The 21,145-nt window shown below is 43.4% G+C and overlaps 1 protein-coding gene across 1 annotated transcript in view; it reads left to right on the plus strand.

The window, feature by feature from the left end:
* The window catches only part of REC114 (REC114 meiotic recombination protein), a 112,145-nt gene that overhangs the window by 88,208 nt on the left and 2,792 nt on the right, over window positions 1-21,145 (plus strand). Inside the window, exons 3-5 of the mRNA XM_029952554.1 lie at window positions 10,606-10,689; window positions 15,035-15,247; window positions 20,814-20,906. Coding sequence (XP_029808414.1) covers window positions 10,606-10,689; window positions 15,035-15,247; window positions 20,814-20,906 — 390 coding nt within the window. The remainder of the gene's footprint in view (window positions 1-10,605; window positions 10,690-15,034; window positions 15,248-20,813; window positions 20,907-21,145) is intronic.

The raw sequence follows: 21,145 nt of genomic DNA on the forward strand, positions 1-21,145 counted from the left end.
GAGACAAATGAAAATGAAAACACAATGGTCCAAGTCTTTGGGATACATACACTAAAAGCAGTTCTAAGAGGCAAGTTTACAGCAATATGGACCTACTTCAAGAAGGTAGAAAAATCTCAAATAAACAACCTAATCTTGCACCTAAAGGAGCTAGAAAAAGAAAAAACCCAAAACCAGTAGAAGGAAGGAAATAAAGAATAGATTATAAATAAATGAAATAGAAGCTTAAAAAAATAAAAGTAGAACAGATTAGTGACCAGGAACGGATTCTTTGAAAAGAGCAACAAAATTGATAAACCTTTAGCCAGTCATAAAAAAAAAAAACAAACCGAGGATTCAGATAAACAATATCAGAAATGAATGAGGAGAAATAACAACCAACACCACAGAAATACAAAGGATCTTAAGAGAATGTTATGAGAAATTATATGTCGAAAAATTGGACAGCCTAGGAGAAATGGATAAATACCTAAAAACATATATCCTAACAAAATTGAATCAGGAAGGAATAGAAAATTTGAACAGAACTGATTACCAGTAAGAAAACTGAATCAGTAACCAAGAACTCCCAACAAACAAGAGTCCAAGACCAGATGGCTTCATGGGTGAATTCTACCAAAATTTAAAGTGGAGATAATACCTATTCTTCTCAAACCATTCCAAAAAATATAAGAGAAAGGAAAATCTCTAAACTCATTCTGTGAGGCCAGCATTACCCTGCTACCAAAACCAGATGAAGACACTACAGAAAATGAACTATAGGCCAGTATCTGTTATGAATAAGGATGCAAAAATCTTCAAAATATTAGGAAACCAAATCCAACAATACATTAAAAAAATATTTGCCTCAGTCAAGTGGGATTTATTCCCGGGATGTAATAAGAGTGGTTCAGTATTCACGAATCAATCAACTTGATACATCGTGTCCATAAGACAAAAGATAGAAAGCATATGATCATTTCAACAGATTCCAAAAAAGCATTTGACAAAGTACAACATCCATTCATGATAAAAGCTCCCAACAAAGTAGGTTTAGAAGGAATATACCTCCACATAGTAAAGGCCATCTATGAAAACCCCACAGCTAACATCATACTTACTGATGAAAACCTGAGAGCTTTTCCCCTGAGGTCAGGAACCAGAAAACAAGGGCGCCCACCCTCACCATTCTTAGTCAGCACGGCACTGGAAGTCTTAGCCACAGCGATCAGACAATAAAAGGCATCCATGTTGGTAAGGATGAAGTAAATCTGTCAGTATTTGCAGATGACATGACACCCTATAGATAACCCTAAAGACTCCTCCAAAAAACTACTAGAACTGATAAATGAACTCTGTAAGGTTGCAGGATACAAAATTAATATACAGAAATTCACTGCATTTCTAGACATTAAACAACAAAAAAACCCCTAAGAAAACCCCATTTATAATTGCACCAAAAATAATAAACTACCTAGGAATAAACTTTAACCAAGGAGGTGAAAGACTGTACTCTTAAAACTATAAAACACTGATGAAAGATACTGAACGTGACACAGACAAACGGGAAGACATTACATGCTCATGGATTGGGAGAAAAAGTATTGTTAAAATGTCTACACTACCTAAAGCAGTCTATAGATTTAATGCAATCCCTATCAAAATACCAACAACATTTTTCACATAACAAGGACAAATAATCCTAATTTGTATGGAACCACAAAAAGCCTTGAATAACCAAAGCAATCTTGAAAAAGAACAAAGGTGGAGGTATTAATCCCAGATTTCATGCTGTAGTACACAGCTATAGTAATCAAAATAGTATAGTACTGGCAAAAAATAGACACATAGATCATTGGAACAGAATAGAAAGCCCAGAAATAAACCCACACTTTTATGGTCAGTTAATCTAGGACATAGGAGGCAAGAATATGCACTGGGGAAAAGACGGCTTCAATAAATGGTGTGGGGAAAACTAGACAGCTACATGCCAAAGAATGTAACTGGACCACTCTATGGTATAACAGAAAAACAAACTCAAAATGGATTAAAGACCTAAATGAAAGACCTGAAACCAAAAACATCCTAGAAGAGAGCAAAGGCAATAATTTATCTGACATCACCCATAACAACATGTGTCTGCATGTTCTCCTTTGGCCAGAGAAACAGAAGCAAAACGAAACAATTGGGACCACGCCAAAATAAAAGGCTTCTGCGCCGCAAAGAGAGCAGTCAACAAAACTAAAGGCAGCCTACAGAACAGGAGAAGATATTTGCAAAGACGTATCTGATAAGGGGCTAGTATCCACAATATATAAGGAACTTATACAACTCAATACCAACCCCCCCAGATAGTCCAATTTAAAAATGAGTAGAAGACAGGAACAGACATTTCTCCAAAGAAGACAAAGATGGCCAACAGACACATGAAAAGATGCTCAGCATTACTCATCATTAGAGAAATGCAGATCAAAACTACAGTGAAATATCTCACACCTATCAGAATGGCTAAAATCAGAAAGAAAGTGAAGAGGACTAAGAGTACACTCATCTTGATGAGTGCAGAGTAACGTACAGAAGTGTTGCATCATAGTATATACCCGAAACTAATTTAACACAGTGTGTTAATTATACTTGAATTAAATAATTTTTTAATGTTTGTTTTTGAGAGAGACAGAGCGCAAGCATGGGAAGGGCAGGGAGAGGGAAACACAGAATTCAAAGCAGGCTCCAGGCTCTGAGCTGTCAGCAGGCTTGAACTCACAGATTTTTGACGTGAGTCAAAGTTGGATGCTTAACCGACTGAGCCTCCCAGGTGCTCGAATTAAAAAATACTTTAAAAAATGTAAGCCTCAAACTAGCTGTTTTCTTTTTGTTCCCTTTTATTAGCTTAATAAATAACAATGGGCTATGATTATTGAAAAATTAAAGATCCCAGTTTTGCTTGCATTCTTCTCTGTGCTCATTGTCATCTTCATATTTTGTAGCAATTCTTTTATCATAGATATTTTCCCCCTGTTCTCAAATGTGTAACTTGAACCTCACAAACCTTGAGCAGCAGGCAAAGTGAGTCAGAAACACAACCCTGAAACTTAAGATAGGATCCGGTTTTTAAATACATCACCTGGAAGCTAAACACCTCACATTCATCAGGAAGCTCTTTGGATGTCCTGGGGTTGGGGACTAGATAGGTTGTCTAATGGTTAGTCATTGAGTTATTTTTGTAACTAAATTCTCTGCTGTTTTCCTCTGAATCAGGGTATTTGTAGCAGGTGTGAGTATTTTTAAGTTATTTCCATAAAAGTAAAATTCTGTTCCTTCACAGCACTTGTGATCATATCTGGCATGGTTTGAAAGCTAATATACCTAGCTAAATGCTGGTGACCCCTGTGATACCTCATAGCTTGCTGCCACTAATGCAACTAGTTCAGTAATAGAGTCAACAGCAAGGGAAACAGTTAGGGTGAAGGTGTAGGGTTTTTTTTCCCCCATCATTCTTGGATATCACATTATCTACCTCTGACCTTTCCGTTAATTAGGTCCCTTCCCCCTTCTTTTGGTTGGCTTCCTTTCTGGTAACTGTTAATTAATTATGGTAATGGAGGCCAAGGAGAAGGTGGATAACTAATATCTAGAAATGAACTTTGTAATTTGTAATACCTGAAAACCAAAGTTTGCGGCTCCATTTATATATACTAGAGTATGGTGTGGTGCCCCTCAGAGTCATGTAGCTTTGTGCCACTGCGCGGAGACTGTTCTGGAGCTGGCCAGCAGGAGGGGATAGGCAACAGGGTGATCAAGGACATGGCGGGGGAGAGGGTGTCAGAGATTGGCACTCCTTTTTTAATTCAACAGACATGTTGGGGCGTCTGAGTGGCTCAGTTGGTTGCACATCTGACTCTGGCTCAGGTCATGATCTACCGGTGTGTGGGTTCAAGCCTCCCATCAGGCGCTGTGCTGACAGCTCAGAGCCTGGAGCCTGCTTTGGATTCTGTGCTTCCCTCTTTCTGTCCCTCCCCCACTCACACTGTGTCTCTGTCTGTCTCTCAAAAATGAATAAACATTAAAAAATTTTTAATTCAACAGACATGCAAGATACAAAGATGGATGAAACAGTTCTTGATCTCATAAGAGTTTGCAGTAAAGTGGGATCTAGAAGGCGAGTGAGGTAGAATGACACGTTCACAGATCGAGTAGCATCTAGTCCCACCTGCTGAATTCAGCACAGACTTCATGGCCCTTATTTTCACTGTGCATCACTTGAACTGTCGATCATTCTCTATTTGAAAGTCTCATTCCCTTTAGCTTCCACATACCTCTATCTCAGACATGACTTCTTAGTCTTGGCTCTATTCTTTTGTCTGATGGTAGATTTGGTATTTCCCAGAGCACTCCTCTCTCCCCCTCTTACCCTATTCTGTTAATTCCTGACCATTTTCCACCCCCCAGCAGACTCATCAGGAAACAGCGGCTTCTTATGGCAGTGGTTTTCTACCAGGTGATGGAACAGTATTCTGAGCACCGGGAGGAGGAGCTCCCCGGGCGATCCTGACGCATTCTCCCCTGCCCCTAGGCAGCTTTTGTGTCTTTTTTAAACCTAAAGCACTGTAGTCAGCTCAGTGATCGTGAGTTTCTAGTAGCAGCTGGTACACTGTGCCATAGGTGTGCAGAGCAGGTCTGCTTAACTATCTGAGGTCGGGAGAGGCTGCATAGAGGAGCCATCAGCTGAGCGGAACTAAAGTCACCAGGTGGATAAGCCTTAAAGGAGATTCAAAAGGTGGATTTTCAGAGACAGATGCATTATTAAAATCTAGGAATGTACGAATGGCAAGTGGTTAGGTACACAGGTTACTTTACTAAAGCCCAAAATATTAGGATGAAAAAGCACTCGTGAATCTTGAACAAGATTGGTATAAGTAAGTAAGATGTTCTGCATCATTGGACAGGCAATACATGTGTGGGCCTCATTGTTTCCAAGAAATACTGGAATGACATATTCTGTTAATTTTAAGAAAGAGCTTCATCCTTTCATTCGCTGAAAACTCATTGAAGCATCCTCTAATGTCAAACACTGTTATAGGTGGTGTATGTCCAGAAGTGAGCAGAAAACAAGCACAGCCCCTGACTGCATGGGGCTTACAATGAGGGGGAAAATGGATATAAAGCATATAGTCACTACAGACACACCAACTGTGATCAGTGCTGTGAGTACTATGAGAAAGTCTAATAGGGTGACCCAAGTGAGGTTAGGGATGAAATGAACAATGATTGGAGGTTAATTAGGCAAAATGCCAGGGGAAGAGGCAGAGAGAAGAGATATACAAAGTTCTAAGGCAAAATGACTTGGACAAGTTTATGAAGAGCCCTAACATGGCTCGAATAAGAGACACTGTCGGGGAGGAGACGACACCTTTCCCTACATGGCCACTGTGCAGTGTCCCAAGTGGGGTGGCCACTGGGATAGATCCAGTAGCATTTGCTAAATCTTGTGCTAGTTGCTGGGGCTTCCAGGGGTAATAAGACACATTACAAGATACAGAGATTCCTCCTCAGTCTATGAAATGTAACCACTTACGAGGTAAGTACAAGATCCTGTGAGCGCACAGAATCCTGAGGTCAGCCAACTTCGTCTTGTAGGGAGTGGTGGAGATAAAGCTGGGTTTTCAAAGATCAGTGAAAAAGGAAGCCATTTCAGGAATGAGCTGTACAACAAAATCCAGGTGTGAGGAGCATGGCACGTTTGCAGAACTGCGGGGAGCTTCGTACGTGGCTCTAATACAGGGTTTATATGAGAATTGAAGGAAATCATCACACATGAAAGGCAGAAGCCAAATGTTAGAAATTTACATGCACTGAGGAATTTGAACTCTTATCTGGCAGGTGCTTCTTGCAGGCATTGAGGGAGGGAATGATGAGGTGATGGCATCGAAAGGGAATGACTTCATCTGATGTTTGTTTTACAAAGTACTGTTCTGGCAGTAGCACAAATAGATGGAGAAACTGGCCTGGGGGAAGGGGACCAGACCCGGGGACAGTGCGGTAGTTCTGGGAACAGCTGGTAGTGGCCTGATGCAAGAGTAACGCACATGGGGAGAATGGTCGATGAGGAGCTGTGTGGGGCAGATCCCGGAGACTTGAGGACTTCTTGGTGTTGAGGGCGTAGTGAGGAAGGGGTCAAACACGATGCCCAGAGGCTGCTTGGGTGACAGGCAGGTGTGCATAACGTCACTTACCAAGGCGACGCCATGTTGGAATGGCAGCGTGTGCAGAGGACACTGTCAATATCCAGCTGAGCAAACACAGTGGAGAGATCTGTGGAGCAGCCCAGAGAAGATGTCCCTTAGAGCCGAACTGCACAAGAGGCAGGAACAGGTGAGGTCAGTGCAGGGCCAAGAGCTGTTCATTTCTTTCCTTTTTTAACCAACTTTTTATTCTAGAATAGTTTTGAATTTACAGCGAAGTTATAAAAATTGTATAGAGTTCGCATGGACTTCCATTTCTTTAGGTCTTGCTTCCACCTCTTCCTTGAGTTTTTGCCATATTGGAATGGGGGTCCTTGTTTTCACAGATATTCCCACATAAATGCTTAACAGACTTCTGTAGTTCAAAACACAAAGGAATATAAAAAGAGAGTAGGGACACCTTGGTGGCTCAGTCAGTTGAGTGCCCAACTTCAGGCTAGGTCATGAACTTGCAGTATGTGAGCTCGAGCCTCACGTCCTGTCAGCGCAGAGCCTGCTTCAGACCCTCGGTCCCACTCTCTCTGCCCCTCCCCCGCTTGTGCTCTCCCCAAAACATAAGTAAATATTTTTTTTTAATATAAAAAAAAGTAAAAAATCTTATGCCAACCCCTGCCCCCATCTACACTGTTCACTCCCATTCGGTACAGATAGCTTTTTTTTATTAGTCTACACTAACCCTTCCAATTTCTTTTTTATGTAAATACAAGCAAATAAGAAGAATATACTTTGTATATTTCCTCCTTTTCTTATCAAAAGGTACCATGTTGTGGACACTGTGCTTTATGCTGAACAGTATACATTGAAGATCAGTACATATCACAGAACTACACTGCCTGAGAAGGTAGCGATGGGCCAGCCATGTGTGGCTACTGAGCACTTGAAAAGTGAACTAAAAACCAGAATTTTAAATTTAATTTAAATTTAGATTTTAAAAATAGGAAGTGTTAATTATTGTCCCATTAACCTTTCACTTCAACTATCAGAAATGCAGTATCCAAATTATGATGTGGTATAAGTATGAAACACACTGGATTTCAGAGACTTAGTTTACTTTTTTCTTACACTGACTAATGTTTTGCAATGTTTACATGTTGACACATTTTGGCATAGTAAGTTAATTAAAATATTAAAAATTTACCAACTTCTTTTTAAAATGTGCTATTAGATGGGGCGCCTGGGTGGCTCAGTCACTTAAGTGTCCGACTTTGGCTCATGTCATGATCTCACGGTCTGTGGGTTCGAGCCCCGCATCAGGCTCTGTGCTGACAGCTCAGAGTCTGGAGCCTGCTTCAGATTCTGTGTCTCCCTCTCTGCCCCTCCCCCACTCACTCTCAGTTTCTCTCTCTCTCAAAATAAAGACATAAAAATTTTTTTTTTAAATAAATAAAATGTGCTATTAGAAAATTTAAAGTTACACATGTGGCTTTTCTGCCTGTGGACGCCACCGAGCAAGCATTGCTACAGTCTCCCCTCCCACCGCGTCATGGCTAAGAGTCTCCCAAAGAGCCTGAACAGCTGCGGAAGCTTTGAAACAACCGGTGAGAGTCTGGGGAGCCATTCTGAGCAAGAGGGAGCGCTTACAGACTGTGTGGTAACGAGAGGTCCAAACCCCAAGAGGCTCCAGAGGCTTTGGGTTTGTCGCCTATGCCACTCTGGAAGAGGTGGATGCCAGCGTGAATGCAAGGCCACACAAGGTGGATGGGAGAGTTGTGGAACCGAAGAGAGCTGTCTCCAGAGAAGATTCTCAAAGACCTGGTGCCCACTTAACTGTGAAGAAGATGTTTGTCGATGGAGTTAAAGAAACACTGAAGGACGTCATCTAAGAGACGATTTTGAACGGAATGGGAAAATTGAAGTGATTGAAATCATGACGGACTGAGGCAGTGACAAAAAGAGGGGCTTTGCTTTTGTAACCTTTGATGACCATGACTCTGTAGACAAGACTGTCAATCAAAAATACCATACTGTGAACAGCCACAGCTGTGAAGTAAGGAAAGCTGTCTCTAATTAAGTGATGGCTGGCGCTTCATCTAGCCAAGAAGGTCAAAGTCTGGAAACTTCGGTGGTGGTTGTGGAGGTGGATTTGGTGGGAATGACAACTGTGGTCATGGAGGAAACTTTGGTGGGTGAGGTGGCTTTGGTGGCAGTCGAGGTGGTGGGGGTTTATGGTGGCAGTGGGGACGGCCTAGACGGATTTGGTGGCGATGGTGGTTATGGAGGCGGCGGCCCTGGTTGCTCTGGGGGAAGCAGAGGCTGTGGAAGAGGTGGACAGGGTTCTGGAAGCCAGGTGGCTCTGACGGGGGTGGCAATTACGACAACTATGGCAGTGAAGGAGGTGGAGGTGGCTTTGGAGGTGGTGGAAGCTATAACGATTTTGGCAATTACAATCAACCTTCAAATCTTGGACCCATGAAAGGAAATTTTGGAGGCAGAAGCTCTGGCCCCCATGGTGGTGGAGGCCAATACTTTGCCAAACCACGAAACCACGGTGGCTGTGGCGGTTCCTGCAGCGGCAGTAGCTATGGCCGTGGCAGATGGTTTTAATTACTGCCAGGAAACAACTTCACAGCGGAGGAGAGCCAGAGAAGTGACAGGGAAGCTACAGGTTACAACAGATTTGTGAACACAGCGGTGGCAGCGCCTCGCTGCTACAAAGACCTGTTTTAGACCATACTCATGGGTGTGGGCAAAAGGTCGAGGATTGTATTTGTGACTAACTGTATAACAGGTTTATTTTCTTTTCTGTGTAAAGTGTAAAGCATTCCAACAAAGGGTTTTAATGTAGATTTTTTTTGTACCCATGCCGTTGATTGCTAAATGTAATAGTCTGATCATGATGCTGAATAAATGCCTTTTAAGATAAATATATAAAATCACGTATGTGGCTCAAATTATATTTCTACTGAACAGTGCTGATACAGAGCATTATTTATTTTTACAGTTGTGTAGTATTCTGTTGTAAAGAGTACTGTATTTTATCAGTCCACTATTGATGTGTACTTGAATTGCTTCCAGTCTTTCACTGTTAGAAATACAAAAATGCTTAACCTTGTCCATGCATCACTTCACGTGGGTGCAGATTGATCTGGGAACTGGATTCCCAGGACTGGGGCTGCGGGTTAGAGAGTCCTGCACTGGTGGTCCTGGTGTTGCTGACTCGCCCTCCATAGAGTTGTGCCAGTTTGCACTTTCTACCAGCGAAGCGTGTGAGTGCAGGGTCCTCGTACACTGACTGCCATTTGACACCACATGTCCATGTGTTTGGGATCTGATAGTGAACACATTTCTTTTTGCTAATTCTGAGAGAATTTTAAGAAATCACAGATGGTTTGCCTTTTTTCATTAAAAAAATAAAAGCTACTACTAATGATGAAACTCAGCACGTTAGAAGTGACTTTTTTTTTTCCCCAAATGAAAAAGCCAAGGAATTCAGACACCATTGTCCGGGGCTCTCCATTTCTCTGGAAGTTGTGGTTTCACCAGATACAGATGTAGGAAGAGACACTCTGTAAGGGTTCCTATTTGTAAGGGACGTTTTCTTCTGTTTTCTCAGATTCGGCCAGCAGCCTTCCCTGGCGATGGTGGGGTAACACTCCAAGGGGGACAGGCAGTGTGCAGGCAGGGCTTGGAGACTGCTAGGTCTTCAGTTCCCTGGGTGAGGATTAGTGGGTGCTCAACACACTCCACCCTGACAGGCTTCCCGAGGAAACCTGCTGACACAGTTGGAGCTTATGAGTGACCATAATGGTTAATCAATTCTGTTCACTTTACTATTAACACACCGCAGAAAAAGTTCATCTTTCTACCATAAGGATCTAACTGCTGTCTCTCTTTTGAGACTAGTGTGCCCTCTACTGCCCTCTTTGCCTTTCCTTTTTTCAGATTGAAATGAAGAACTAGACATTCAGCATCCAAAAACAAGTTGCTTCGATTTTTCCATTCATAAGCATCGGGAAATGAGATTCTCATGAAGAGAGAACTCTGTGTAGTTAGACATGTGTCAGAGAAGTTAATAAATTGTTATAATGGAAATCTTTCACGTTGAAGGATGTATCGAATTACCAACATACTGGCAAATCCTAGAAATGTGTTTTATAGCAAATAGGACTATGGACATTAACTGTCTTTAATACTTTATTGATTTTCAGTATGTAAGGATTAAGCAATAAAAGCTGAGACTGTTACTGTCGATCAGGCAGGAAGAGCCCTAGGACTTGCTGGAATGCTCATCTTTGGCAGTGGGTGCATTTGAGTCATTCCTGCTCTGCTTCGTCTGAGAACCAATGTACAACTTTGTACAACAATAGGAAGCAGCTGCCCTGTAGCTATTCTTCATGCTCCTTTTTGCTTTTGTAGCTAATTGTGCTTCATTATTTTGTTTCAGGAAGGGTTTTCACTCATTGGTAGCAAGAAGTGGTTGAAGATTGTGAGACGCATGGATTGTCTCTTGTTTGGAACAACGATAAAGGTAAGATGCTGTGTGGCCAACTGTGTGTAAGCAAATGACCGTGCCCTTGTCTTCTAGGTGTGCGTGGGGGGCTGAGCTGCCAGTGGTACTGAAGAGTATGTATAAGAAAGGTTTGTGTTGGGAACAGAAGATGGAGCAAGGTCTGTAGAGAGGCAGAAGCCTCGTGAGTAAGAGGATGTGGCTGTGACTAATCGGCGACGGCCGACAGAGCCGTGCAGCCCGGTCCGGCCTCCGGCACAAACTGGGGCGCGGCGGGGCACATCACTGTCGGCCTTACTATTTTCGATTGCTTTACTGAGTATGTATCTTTTGATTTTCCCTCTTCAATATTCAAAAATTTCCCTTTTATTTGCTTTCTAGCCGCATTAAACAAAGAAAAATCCTCATCAAAGAAACATACAATACAGACTAATCACCAAGATTATTTTCTTTCAGAAATAACTATAAAAAGAACCAATCTGTTAACATTCACTGGGTAGATAATATTGAAATTTAGGTGAAAGCTCCTAATTTTTCATGGGCTTATAGACTGAGAGTTGGAAGAGCATCTAATAGAGCACCCCATAGAAGGGCCTTAGCCGGGGTTCGCAGGACTGTAAGAATTCAGTGTGTACTACATGTAACATAGAAGATGTGTTAATTGACTGCTTATGTTATCAGTAAGCTTCCTGTTAAGAGTAGGCTATTAGTAGCTAAATTCTGGGGGAGTCACAAGTTATACTTGGAATTTCAGCTGCGTGGGGGTCAGCACCCCTCAGTCCCACATTGTTCAAGAGTCAACTGTATACGCCTTTCTAAAAGTTACACCCTGCTGTATGTCCGATATGAGTTTTACTTTTTTCCTTTTTACTATTACAGTTTTTAAGTATAAAGAGTAAAATAAAAACCAAGCATAATTTGACCCTCTGGCTGAAATAAGTAGATTATGTAAGTTCTGCCTATTTTAAGTTTGGCTTCCTTTTTTTTTTTCTTTCAGTAATTCTGGTCAAAATGGTCCAGGCCAAACGGAAAATGATCAACATGTAATTACCTGTCTGAAGGGACTTGGGTTTAAAGGAGTAAACGTAAACCACTGTCCTCTTTGCCTCTAGTAACTCACTGAAGAATGTTGTCATGATTTTGTCTGGCCTAGGCTTTGAGTATTACTTTTGGTTTCAAAGTAAAGGATCAAAGAAAGTGTTGCCACCCCTTCTCTCATTAGGTCCTTTCCCTGTGCCCCCTCTCCTTCCTTGTCTGTGGTAGAGGCATTCTCTACCAGTGGTGGGGAAAACCGCCTCGGTTGGGGTCCTCGCGAGGGGGGACTCACATAGATCTGAGCATTGATTCTAAACCAGCAGGAAAACCCGGCAGGCTGGTGAGGAGGTGTCCCCGTGGCTGCCCTCCCGCGCGGGGTTTACCAGGTGCCCGTCTTCCCCGTGTGCTGGCACCGTGTGCCACCCGGGGCAGAGCCTGCAGTTCAAGACTCTCCAAAAGGGCAAGACTGTGCTGCCCGTGAGTCAGAATTTGCTGGGCCAGTGCCTCCCTGAAGGCGGGGCCTGACTTTCGGGCGAGTACAGGAAGAGAACTTTTAACTTTTGTTTCCTCAAGGCATCTGTGTGAAGGGACTTTTCTGTTTGTTTTAATAACTTGAGATGAAGTGTTCTAAAGTAGGCGAGAACAATCTAACATTAAGCCATCACCTAAAATACAGTAATTTTGAGTTAATCTCCTTAGATGACAGACTACGTATTTAGGCCAGTTCATGGCTGTTGGCATATACTTAAAAACTTTCCACTTTGCCACAAGGAGCCCTTTCTCACTTTTAATTATGGCATAAGAATAAATCTGATTAAGATTTTCAACCTAGGAATCCTTTCTGTTAACCTGGTGGCAGTTTCCCACTGTGCCCCCGGCGCTGAGGACGAGGGACAGTGATGTAACTCACTGTCACAGTTCTCCTGGTGTGCCTTAGCTTTATCTTGGGTCCGCATGCACTGAGGTGGTATTTCTGGCTTCAGATGATAAGCTCAAATTCTACCTGAGAATTTTACAGGATCAAACATGGAGCCGGGCTTCAGTTAGGCTGTTGGGCAGATCGCCTACCCTGTCGGTCTGAGAGCTACATCCTAAAGAAACCCTAACTGTCCAGACTCCTCCTTATGCACACTCACATATAGATACCTCTAGATTTGTGTGATCGGTCTGAGATTTTTACCCCGACGATACCCAGATGATATTCATCTGTTTCTGTATAAGGCTTTTCATCCAGCTAAGAGGTTCAGTTCTTAATGTGATTGCTTTGCACAAGGTTAGATAATCACAGAATCAGCATGGAAATATCTAAAGTTATTTCATATTCTTAGATGTCTTCATCCATAGTTTAAAGTAGTGTAAGTAAGTTGGAAACAACTAATTGTAAACAGGAAATCAGGTCAGTTTTACAAAAAAAGATTCATAGAGTTACCAAAAATAAATAATAATGGAATGTATAGTTCCTCAGGGAAAATCAGCTTTCAGTTACTCTTGACAATCTGGGAATTTATTCATCTAAGAGAAAAATGGCTAAGGAAATAAATAGGCAATACAGAAAAGAAAAGATACAAATGACCAATATGTGGAAGAAAAATATTTGTAATCAAAGAAATGAAATTCTACAATAAAAATCTATGTTAACCTAGTAGACTTAAAATAATTTAAAAGAGGAGCGTCTGGGTGGCTCAGTCGGTTAAGTATCTGACTTCAGCACAGGTCATGATCTCCTGGTTCATGAGTTTGAGCCCAACATCAGGCTCTGTGCTGTCCGTGTGGACCCTGCTTTGAAACCTCTCTCTCTCCCTCTCTCAGCCTCTGCTCCATGCATGTGTGCAGGATGAAATTGACACTGTCCTGCCCGGGGCAGTTGGGCAGTACCAAATACACAAGACCTTTTGACCAGGCAAATCTGCTTTTAGGCATTTATGCACAAAGATGTATGTATAAGAATGCCTACCAAAGCTTTGTGGCTTATAATAGGAAAAAAGGTTATAAATAAATGTCAGTAGGGGGCCAGTTAAATAAAAGAATACTCTTCAGCCATTAGGAGCAATGAACTATACTTCTATTTTATACTTCTTATTAAATAAAGTCACGTTACTAAACAGTAGTATAGTGTACAGAATATGTGTGTGTGTTCATGTTTTTTCACTGTTGTAGGGGATAATGATAATGGATTATTTTATTCTTAGGAAAAAGATTAAGTGGATTAAAAGATGAAAGCACTCAATTGTGTCAGTACAGAGGGGAGCAGTGTCTGTTCTTCTAAACATCACTGTTCTTCTTACCATCACTTGGCCATGCCCGGAGTTTTCTCTAACTTAAATATGTGGCTTTGCCTAATGGCTTTATCTGAAAACTTAAATAGTGCAAATTGGGACTAGGCAAACCAAGAATTTCTGCCTGTGGGACCTTACAGGATTTTGTGAACTGTGGTAAGAAACATTTTCCTGTTAGCAGAGTGATTTATGTGTTTAATAAATGTAAAGTATTGTCACTATGCTAAGCTAGCACCTGGATTTCTTTACCGAAGAAACTGAACAAAGGCACCCAGTACATACCACCTGTGTGGTCCAGACTCCTCTAAACTAGATAGCCTGTTACACTAGAACAACAGGAAACTCTTGCTACTAAAATACTGGGTTTATCATTGTTACTGTTACAATTTAGTTCTATTTTTAAACTTAGAAGCCAGTAAGTTTGATGTAGTTGCCAAATTTTTTTACAATTTTAACCGCATCTCTCCCACATTTGCTCACTTGCGGAGGGATAGAACTCTTACAGTAAATGAAAGGCCGCAGGTGACTTGTGTGGTGGTGTGGCCTCTTTAAGCAGAAAGGCCACTGCAGGTTACTCACAGGAGCTTCGTCGGCCTCTGCCTCTCCCCTGCTCCCCAGTCTTGTTTGTCAACTTCACTGGTCTGTGTAGCGCACCATCTACCCAGTCTGCTCTTTTATATACTTTGGATTAGAAAAACTGAATTTTTTGAAAATTTTTGAATCAGAGTCAGGACTGATTTTCCAGTTAAGGAATTAGAAGCTATGAAATCTTTATTCCAAAGTAAGACAAAACACTTATCTTTTACTCTAGTCAGTAGTGACTTTCCTGGTCTTTATGATATGGGCTTTTCCATTTTTGCTGATGTCAATTCACTGAAGGAAATGAATTTGGTATGAATAGCTCCCCAAAGGGGAAAGGAAAGAAATGACTACCTTCCCTCTACCCACACTAACAATCTAGAGTAACCACTCCCAGCAAAGGGAAGCACTCACTAGAGGTCCCCACGGTGAATAAAGTGAGGGCTCCTAGGGGGAACTTTGCGTCTGTCCCACAGAACAAGAGCCGCATGTTCCGGGTGCAGTTTAGCGGGGGGTCCAGGGAGGAGGCGCTGGAGCGCTGCCGCAGCTGCGTGCAGAAGCTGGCCCAGTACGTGACCGTCCAGGAGCCTGACGGGGTCAGCCCAGAGCTCGGGCCGAGGCCCTGCCTGCTGGGGGCAAGCGACAGCCAAGGGGACGACTGTGCACGGCGCACCCCACCACAGCACCGGGTAAGTAGGCCAGCATGTAGGCTGATTGAGCAACCTGACAAGAGTATTGCTTTATGGGGCAGCAATCACAGTGGGATTTGGGGAGTCTGTCCAGTTTGTAGGTTAAAAGATACTTAATGTTGAGTGACGTATCTTTTTAAAAATTTTTAATGTTGATAATGTTTGCACTCATAGGTCTGGCAGGAAAACAGGAGAAACCTAATGGAGGACCAGGGGGAGGGGAAGAGGGAAAGAGAGTTGGGGAGAGAGAGGGACGCAAAACTTGAGAGACTATTGAATGCTGAAAACGAACTGAGGGTTGAAGGGGAAGGGGGTGGGGGGAAAAGAGGCGGTGGTGATGGAGGAGGGCACTTGTGGGGAAGAGCACTGGGTGTTGTATGGAAACCAATTTGACAATAAACTATTTAAAAAAAATTTTTAATGTTGATTCAATTTTGAGCGAGAGAATAAGGGGGGAGGGGCAGAGAGAGAGGGAGAGAGAGAGACCCAGAATCCGAAGCAGGCTCCAGGCTCTGGGTTGTTAGCTCAGAGCCCAATGCAGGGCTTGAACTCCTTCCTAAACAGTGAGATCATGACCTGAGCCAAAGTCGGACGCTCAACCAAGTGAGGCATCCAGGCGCCCCCCAGGGATGTATTTTTAAAAATATTTTTAAGTTTGGTTAGTCTGAGAGAGCGCACACAAGGGACAGAGAGAGAAGATCCCAAGCAGGATTCACACCGTCAATGAAGAGCCTGATGTGGGACTCTAACTCCCAAACTGTAAGATCATGGCCTTGAGCCGAAATCAAGTCAGAGACACTCAACCGACTGAGCCACCCAGACACCCCCATCATGTTGAGTGACTTACTTAGATTGAAGATTGATCCTGGTCGTAGCTACCTGTAATCCCAGACATTAGATTCACCAGGAGTCCTGGCTGCATTCCGGGTGTCATTGTAGACAGTGTTTCTCAAAGTATGGTCTGCGGGCGCTTCCCTGAGACCTTTCACAAGGGGTCCATAAAGTCACCATTATTTTTATACTGAGACTTCATTTGCCCTTTTCACTTTGTCCATATTTGCATTAATCTGACAAAAGAATTATGACCAGAGCTGCTGTCACCTTGGTACCAAAGTAGTGGCGTCGCACCGTGCAGGTGGTCCTCACAGCCGGCCATCGCCCGCGGTAGGCGCACAGGCAAAGCCACTCTGCATTGGGAAGCTGGGTGCGGCTTCCGGGGGCGGTGCCTGTGGGCGGTGCTGGGCGCTGAGCAGCCCCTTCCTCGCGGAGCCCCGCCAGCACGCGGGAGAACCAGACAGAGCAGGGTTATTCACACTTGGGTACGTAGTGGGCACTTTCTCGAATGAGGTGAGCCTGGCATTTCAGGAAAACAACTAATAGTGTTTGTCGACAATGATGAACTCAGCTTTCCAAGTGAAACTCTGCCACTTGACCTCCACAGCTTCCGGTCTCAGAAGATTTTTCTGAGAGTGCTTTTAATGAACATGAGTGTTTTTCTTTTTTAGATATAATTAAGTGACAGGGTATTTCAGTATTTTGGAAGATCTGTATAGTCCAGCAATCCAGTATTTTCCAAATGACCAGTCCGTGATGCCAGAAAGTCATGCATGGGTAAAGGGTCCATTCAAAGTGCAAAATATACTGTTTTAATATAACAGAGTATAACAAGTTCATTGCTGTGATTTCAGATTCTGTGTTACAGCTAACTTTTAAAAACTGATCACTTGTTTTGATGTTCTAGCAAAGAATATCCAGTTACCTGAAAAGGGTATTTTAAGACACTTCTGCCTTTTCCATCTGCGTGTGTATGTGAAGCCAGATTTTCTTCATGTACCTCATCCAAAGCAACAGGTCGAATGCAGATGTAGAGTCCAGCCATCTTCCATGAAGCTAGACATTCCAGAGATTTGCAAAATCATGACATTTATTTTAGGAAATAGAGTTACTTTTCATAAAAATATTTTTAATAACATATATTGTGTTCACTTTTAAATGAGTATTTTAAATGTCTGCATTTTTAACATGTTACTGTTAGATACAGCTTAAAAAGAAGCTGTCCAAGTGCCTTAATATATTGTTTGTCAGAGCACAGAGGGGGCTTGTGGTCTAAGTTTGAGAAGTGCTGTTACAGAATTTCTCCACAAAGTACATATTCTAGCGTTTCTGTGGCCTAATCCCAAATGCTGTTAGCATAGGCATCCGCCTCTGCTCTTGAGATGAAACTCTAGTTTCAAGTCGGGTTTTTTATTTTCTACTTTGAGAAATGACTTTCCAAACCTGGCTTTCTAGCCCTTCATCCTCTAAGGGCCCTTAAAGTCACTGGAACAAGACCATTCATTGTTGCTGTTTTATCACCAAGTTTCTTGTGGTTCATAATTTGTCTAGGGGAATATAAACTTACATTATTTATCATAAGGTATTTTTCTTTCAACAAGTGCTGTATGGTTTCCTCTTGAATGTGGTCAGTTTGCCAAATAAGATTTCTAGAATTCTTTCCCTTCATTTGTTTCTGTCTGATCTTCTTTGTGAAGATTTCTTCATCCTAAAGCTGAACTTCTTACAAACCCTGGATCTGGTTTCATTTTGCCACATCAGCTCCTGCTATATTAAGAATCCCTTCCGTACAAATGGGATGGAGTGGTTTATTACAAGGTACTTTATTGCTTATGACCCTTTGCCCGCTAAGTAGATTGTCTTCTTTTGTAGGTTTCATGGATCGTTCTTAGATTCAGATTATGGTACCCAGTGCATGGGGTGGGACAGGAACCAAACAGGGTGCTAGAATTTGGGAAGTAGGTCTAGAATGCCTGGAATGCCTTACAAAGACAATGAAGACATGCCAGGCTTGACCCCAACCAGGCTACACAATTATCTAAATAAAAGAAGATAAATTGAGGGTGTCCCATGCAGGAGCAGATGCAGACTGAGGGTTCTGAGCTACAGCGGCAGATGGAGGTTCCAGCCTCTGAATTCAAAGGCTGGTCCCAAATACCCAGGTAGAAATATCCCCAGAGCCACTAGAAATTTATCTTTTCTCGATTCTGTATTCAGGGACTTTTCCAATCTGTAGTTTGATGTTATGCAATGTTGTACAAGGACCACAGGCTTTGGTATCAAAATGGATCTAGGTTTGAATCCTGGCTCAATTAGTGGCTGTGTGATCTTGAGAGTCCCTGAACCTCATCTGTAAGATGGCAAGACAGAAATGCTATATATACAGACGTGATACAATGCCTGGCAAACATCTGGCAAAATAAGGCTATTCATTATTCCAGTTATTGCTAGTACTGTTACCCTCCCAGATCTATGTTCCCTTCCATGAGAACAAGTTAGCGTGCTGGTCAGTAAGCAAAGGTCAGAACTCCCAAGGCAAGGGGGCCAGAAGATGGAATGTCTAAAGCTGCAGAGCAGAAGACAAGATAAAACCACTAGGTTAATTGGCCAGAGTGTAGACATTGTGAAGCACTGCCTAGAACATTCTAGTCTTCCTAATGGCAAAAACATCCCCAGGTTTGCCATGGCTGCTCCTGTGGCCATGTTCTCGTCCTCTTGCTGCTGTCCCGAATCCAGGTATCATTTCCCCTGTGCCTTGTATGTATGTATTTTGTCTGAAATAGTTACCTTCTTTGCAGGTAGAGATAATTCCATGTCTTTTCATTTCACGTTCTTGAGTCATTTCCCAGAACATTTTTAAATTTTTCCTCAGCCTTGTAATTTTACTAATTGTGGCCTAACCAAGTATTTCTCAGCCTGAGGGCTTCTAAGGCAGCCCAGCCAACCCCAGAGAAGGGGAACAGGAAGGACAGGAAGGAGAATGGCAGTTCCTGGCTGAACTCTCCTTTGTTAATACAAGAAGTCCAGAAGAAGAAAGCAGCCGGGAGGCCCCAGTTACTGTGTGCCCAGCACCTTCCCTGTCTGTGCACTCAGGTGGAGACGGTCTGACCCCAGAGCCACCTACCCCCCTCGGGTGCTCCCATCACACATGGCTACAGCCCAGTGCTTGGGCAACATGACATTGGGGTGAGGTCTGCCCGGTGTTTGAAGAGCATAGTGTGAACCAACTGGTATTCTAGGAAAGCAGCAGGTCAGAGCTAGAAGAAATGATTCATTAGAGTCCCTTATGTTTTGCTCACTTTTAGTATTTCTGACTAGTTCTCTTTTCTCTTTGTTCTTTCCTTCTTGTCTCCCTACCTCCCGTTTTTGATGCTTCCAGATCTGCCAAGTGTTAATACCTACTACTAGTAATCATCAGCTTCCACATAGGATGAGACAAAATTTGGACCCTCTGACTTATGGCAGCCATGACAGGATGCTGGCAGGCATCTTCCAGGCAGAGCCTGGCTTCTCTCTACACGCCGCCAGCTCGAACTGGCGGGGGGGGGGGGGGGGGGGCACACCTGTGTGTGACAGCCACAGGTACCCGAGCCCTAGCCGGAGCTGCGCACACGTGGCTAGGAAGGAGGGGTGGTGGGGCTTTGGAAGCTGTGTGCTTAGGTAGAAGCAGCCTTCAGAGGCCTTTTAGGCCTCCAGGCCACCTCCTGCACTTGATTTTGCCTGGCAAACATCCCCTGTGCCTTACCCAAGAAAAGCCCCTCACACTGTAGATTCTGTAGAAATCGATTCTGAAGCATTCCTACACTTCATGCTTAGTGTACCGCCTACTGGGGCTCACCCTCTACTGTAAGCCTGCAGCCTTACACCTGCCTCCATTCTAGCACCTCTCAGGTTGCATGCTCATCACTGTCTTGCTTGTTAGGTTCTCACTGGGCTGTGGGTTCTTGAGGGCGGGACCACTACCTTGTTCTTCGTGGCCCCCTTCCCTTTCTCACCTGTGTCCAGTATACAGTAGGCACAAATACTGCTCAATGAAGAGATCTCAGCATTCTACTAACAGAAGAACGCATCCCCTTGGAATGTATAAAATGAGATTTTAAGTTTTATTAAAAGCATATGGTTATCTTGAAATTATAGGGTTTATTTATTCCCCTGCTTTGCTTTTCTGCAATGACCATGTATTACTTGAGTTATAACTTTCAGAAAGTAAATCGGCGCCTAGTTGGTTGAGCATCTCGACTCTTGGTTTCAGCTCAGATCATGATCTTGGCAATTCGTGAGTTTGAGCCCCGCATCAGGCTTCCTGCTGTCAGCATGGAACCCACTTGGGATTTTCTCTCCCGGGCCCTCCCCCACATGTTCTCCCTTGCTCTCTTAAAATAAACTTTTAAAAAAAATCATCAGAATCTGGACAGTAGCCACTGCCCTTCAGCACCAGCACACGGTCCTGGGCTGGGCCTCCGAAGACGGGAGAACTCTCTGGGGTTGGACAGCCTGTTAGACACTGAGGAGCACCGGGTACAGGGCAGGAACCTCAGACCGAAACTCTGTCCATAAGCCTCCTGTGGTAGATCAAGGGACAGCCCCGCTTACACCAGGACAGACTCCACTGGCAACGGCTTTATGCCCTTTACAGACACTGGTATTTTCTTTTCACACAAATACATGTGTTGCCCCTCTTAGCAGGGCCCGTGGCATTTCTGATTACGTTCAGCTCATCTTCTAATTGCAGTCACACCAGAACCCAGGGCGGCAGCAGCAGCAGCACGGACCGGCCGGCACCGGGGCTTCGGGAGGAAGGGCCTCACTGAGGTGGCTGGCTCAGGTAGGCCTTCTTTCCTGGTCTCCCTTGGTCACGAAAAACAACGATCTTGAGGAATTTGTGTCCCTCTGTCCGCCCTCTTGTGGAATAGTAAGCGATGTGCTAGCGCAGAGGGCGGTGGTGAGGCACCAGAGAGCCGCCCTCGAGGCGGGTGGGGGCTCGGGGGCAGTGCATTCGCCTTTCAATGTGTGACAGCAAACTTAATTACCACTTTCCTAAAAAGAGGAATAGAGAGAAGACTC

This window comes from Suricata suricatta, chromosome 9 (assembly GCF_006229205.1).
Source record: "Suricata suricatta isolate VVHF042 chromosome 9, meerkat_22Aug2017_6uvM2_HiC, whole genome shotgun sequence".
Lineage (NCBI taxonomy): Eukaryota > Metazoa > Chordata > Mammalia > Carnivora > Herpestidae > Suricata > Suricata suricatta.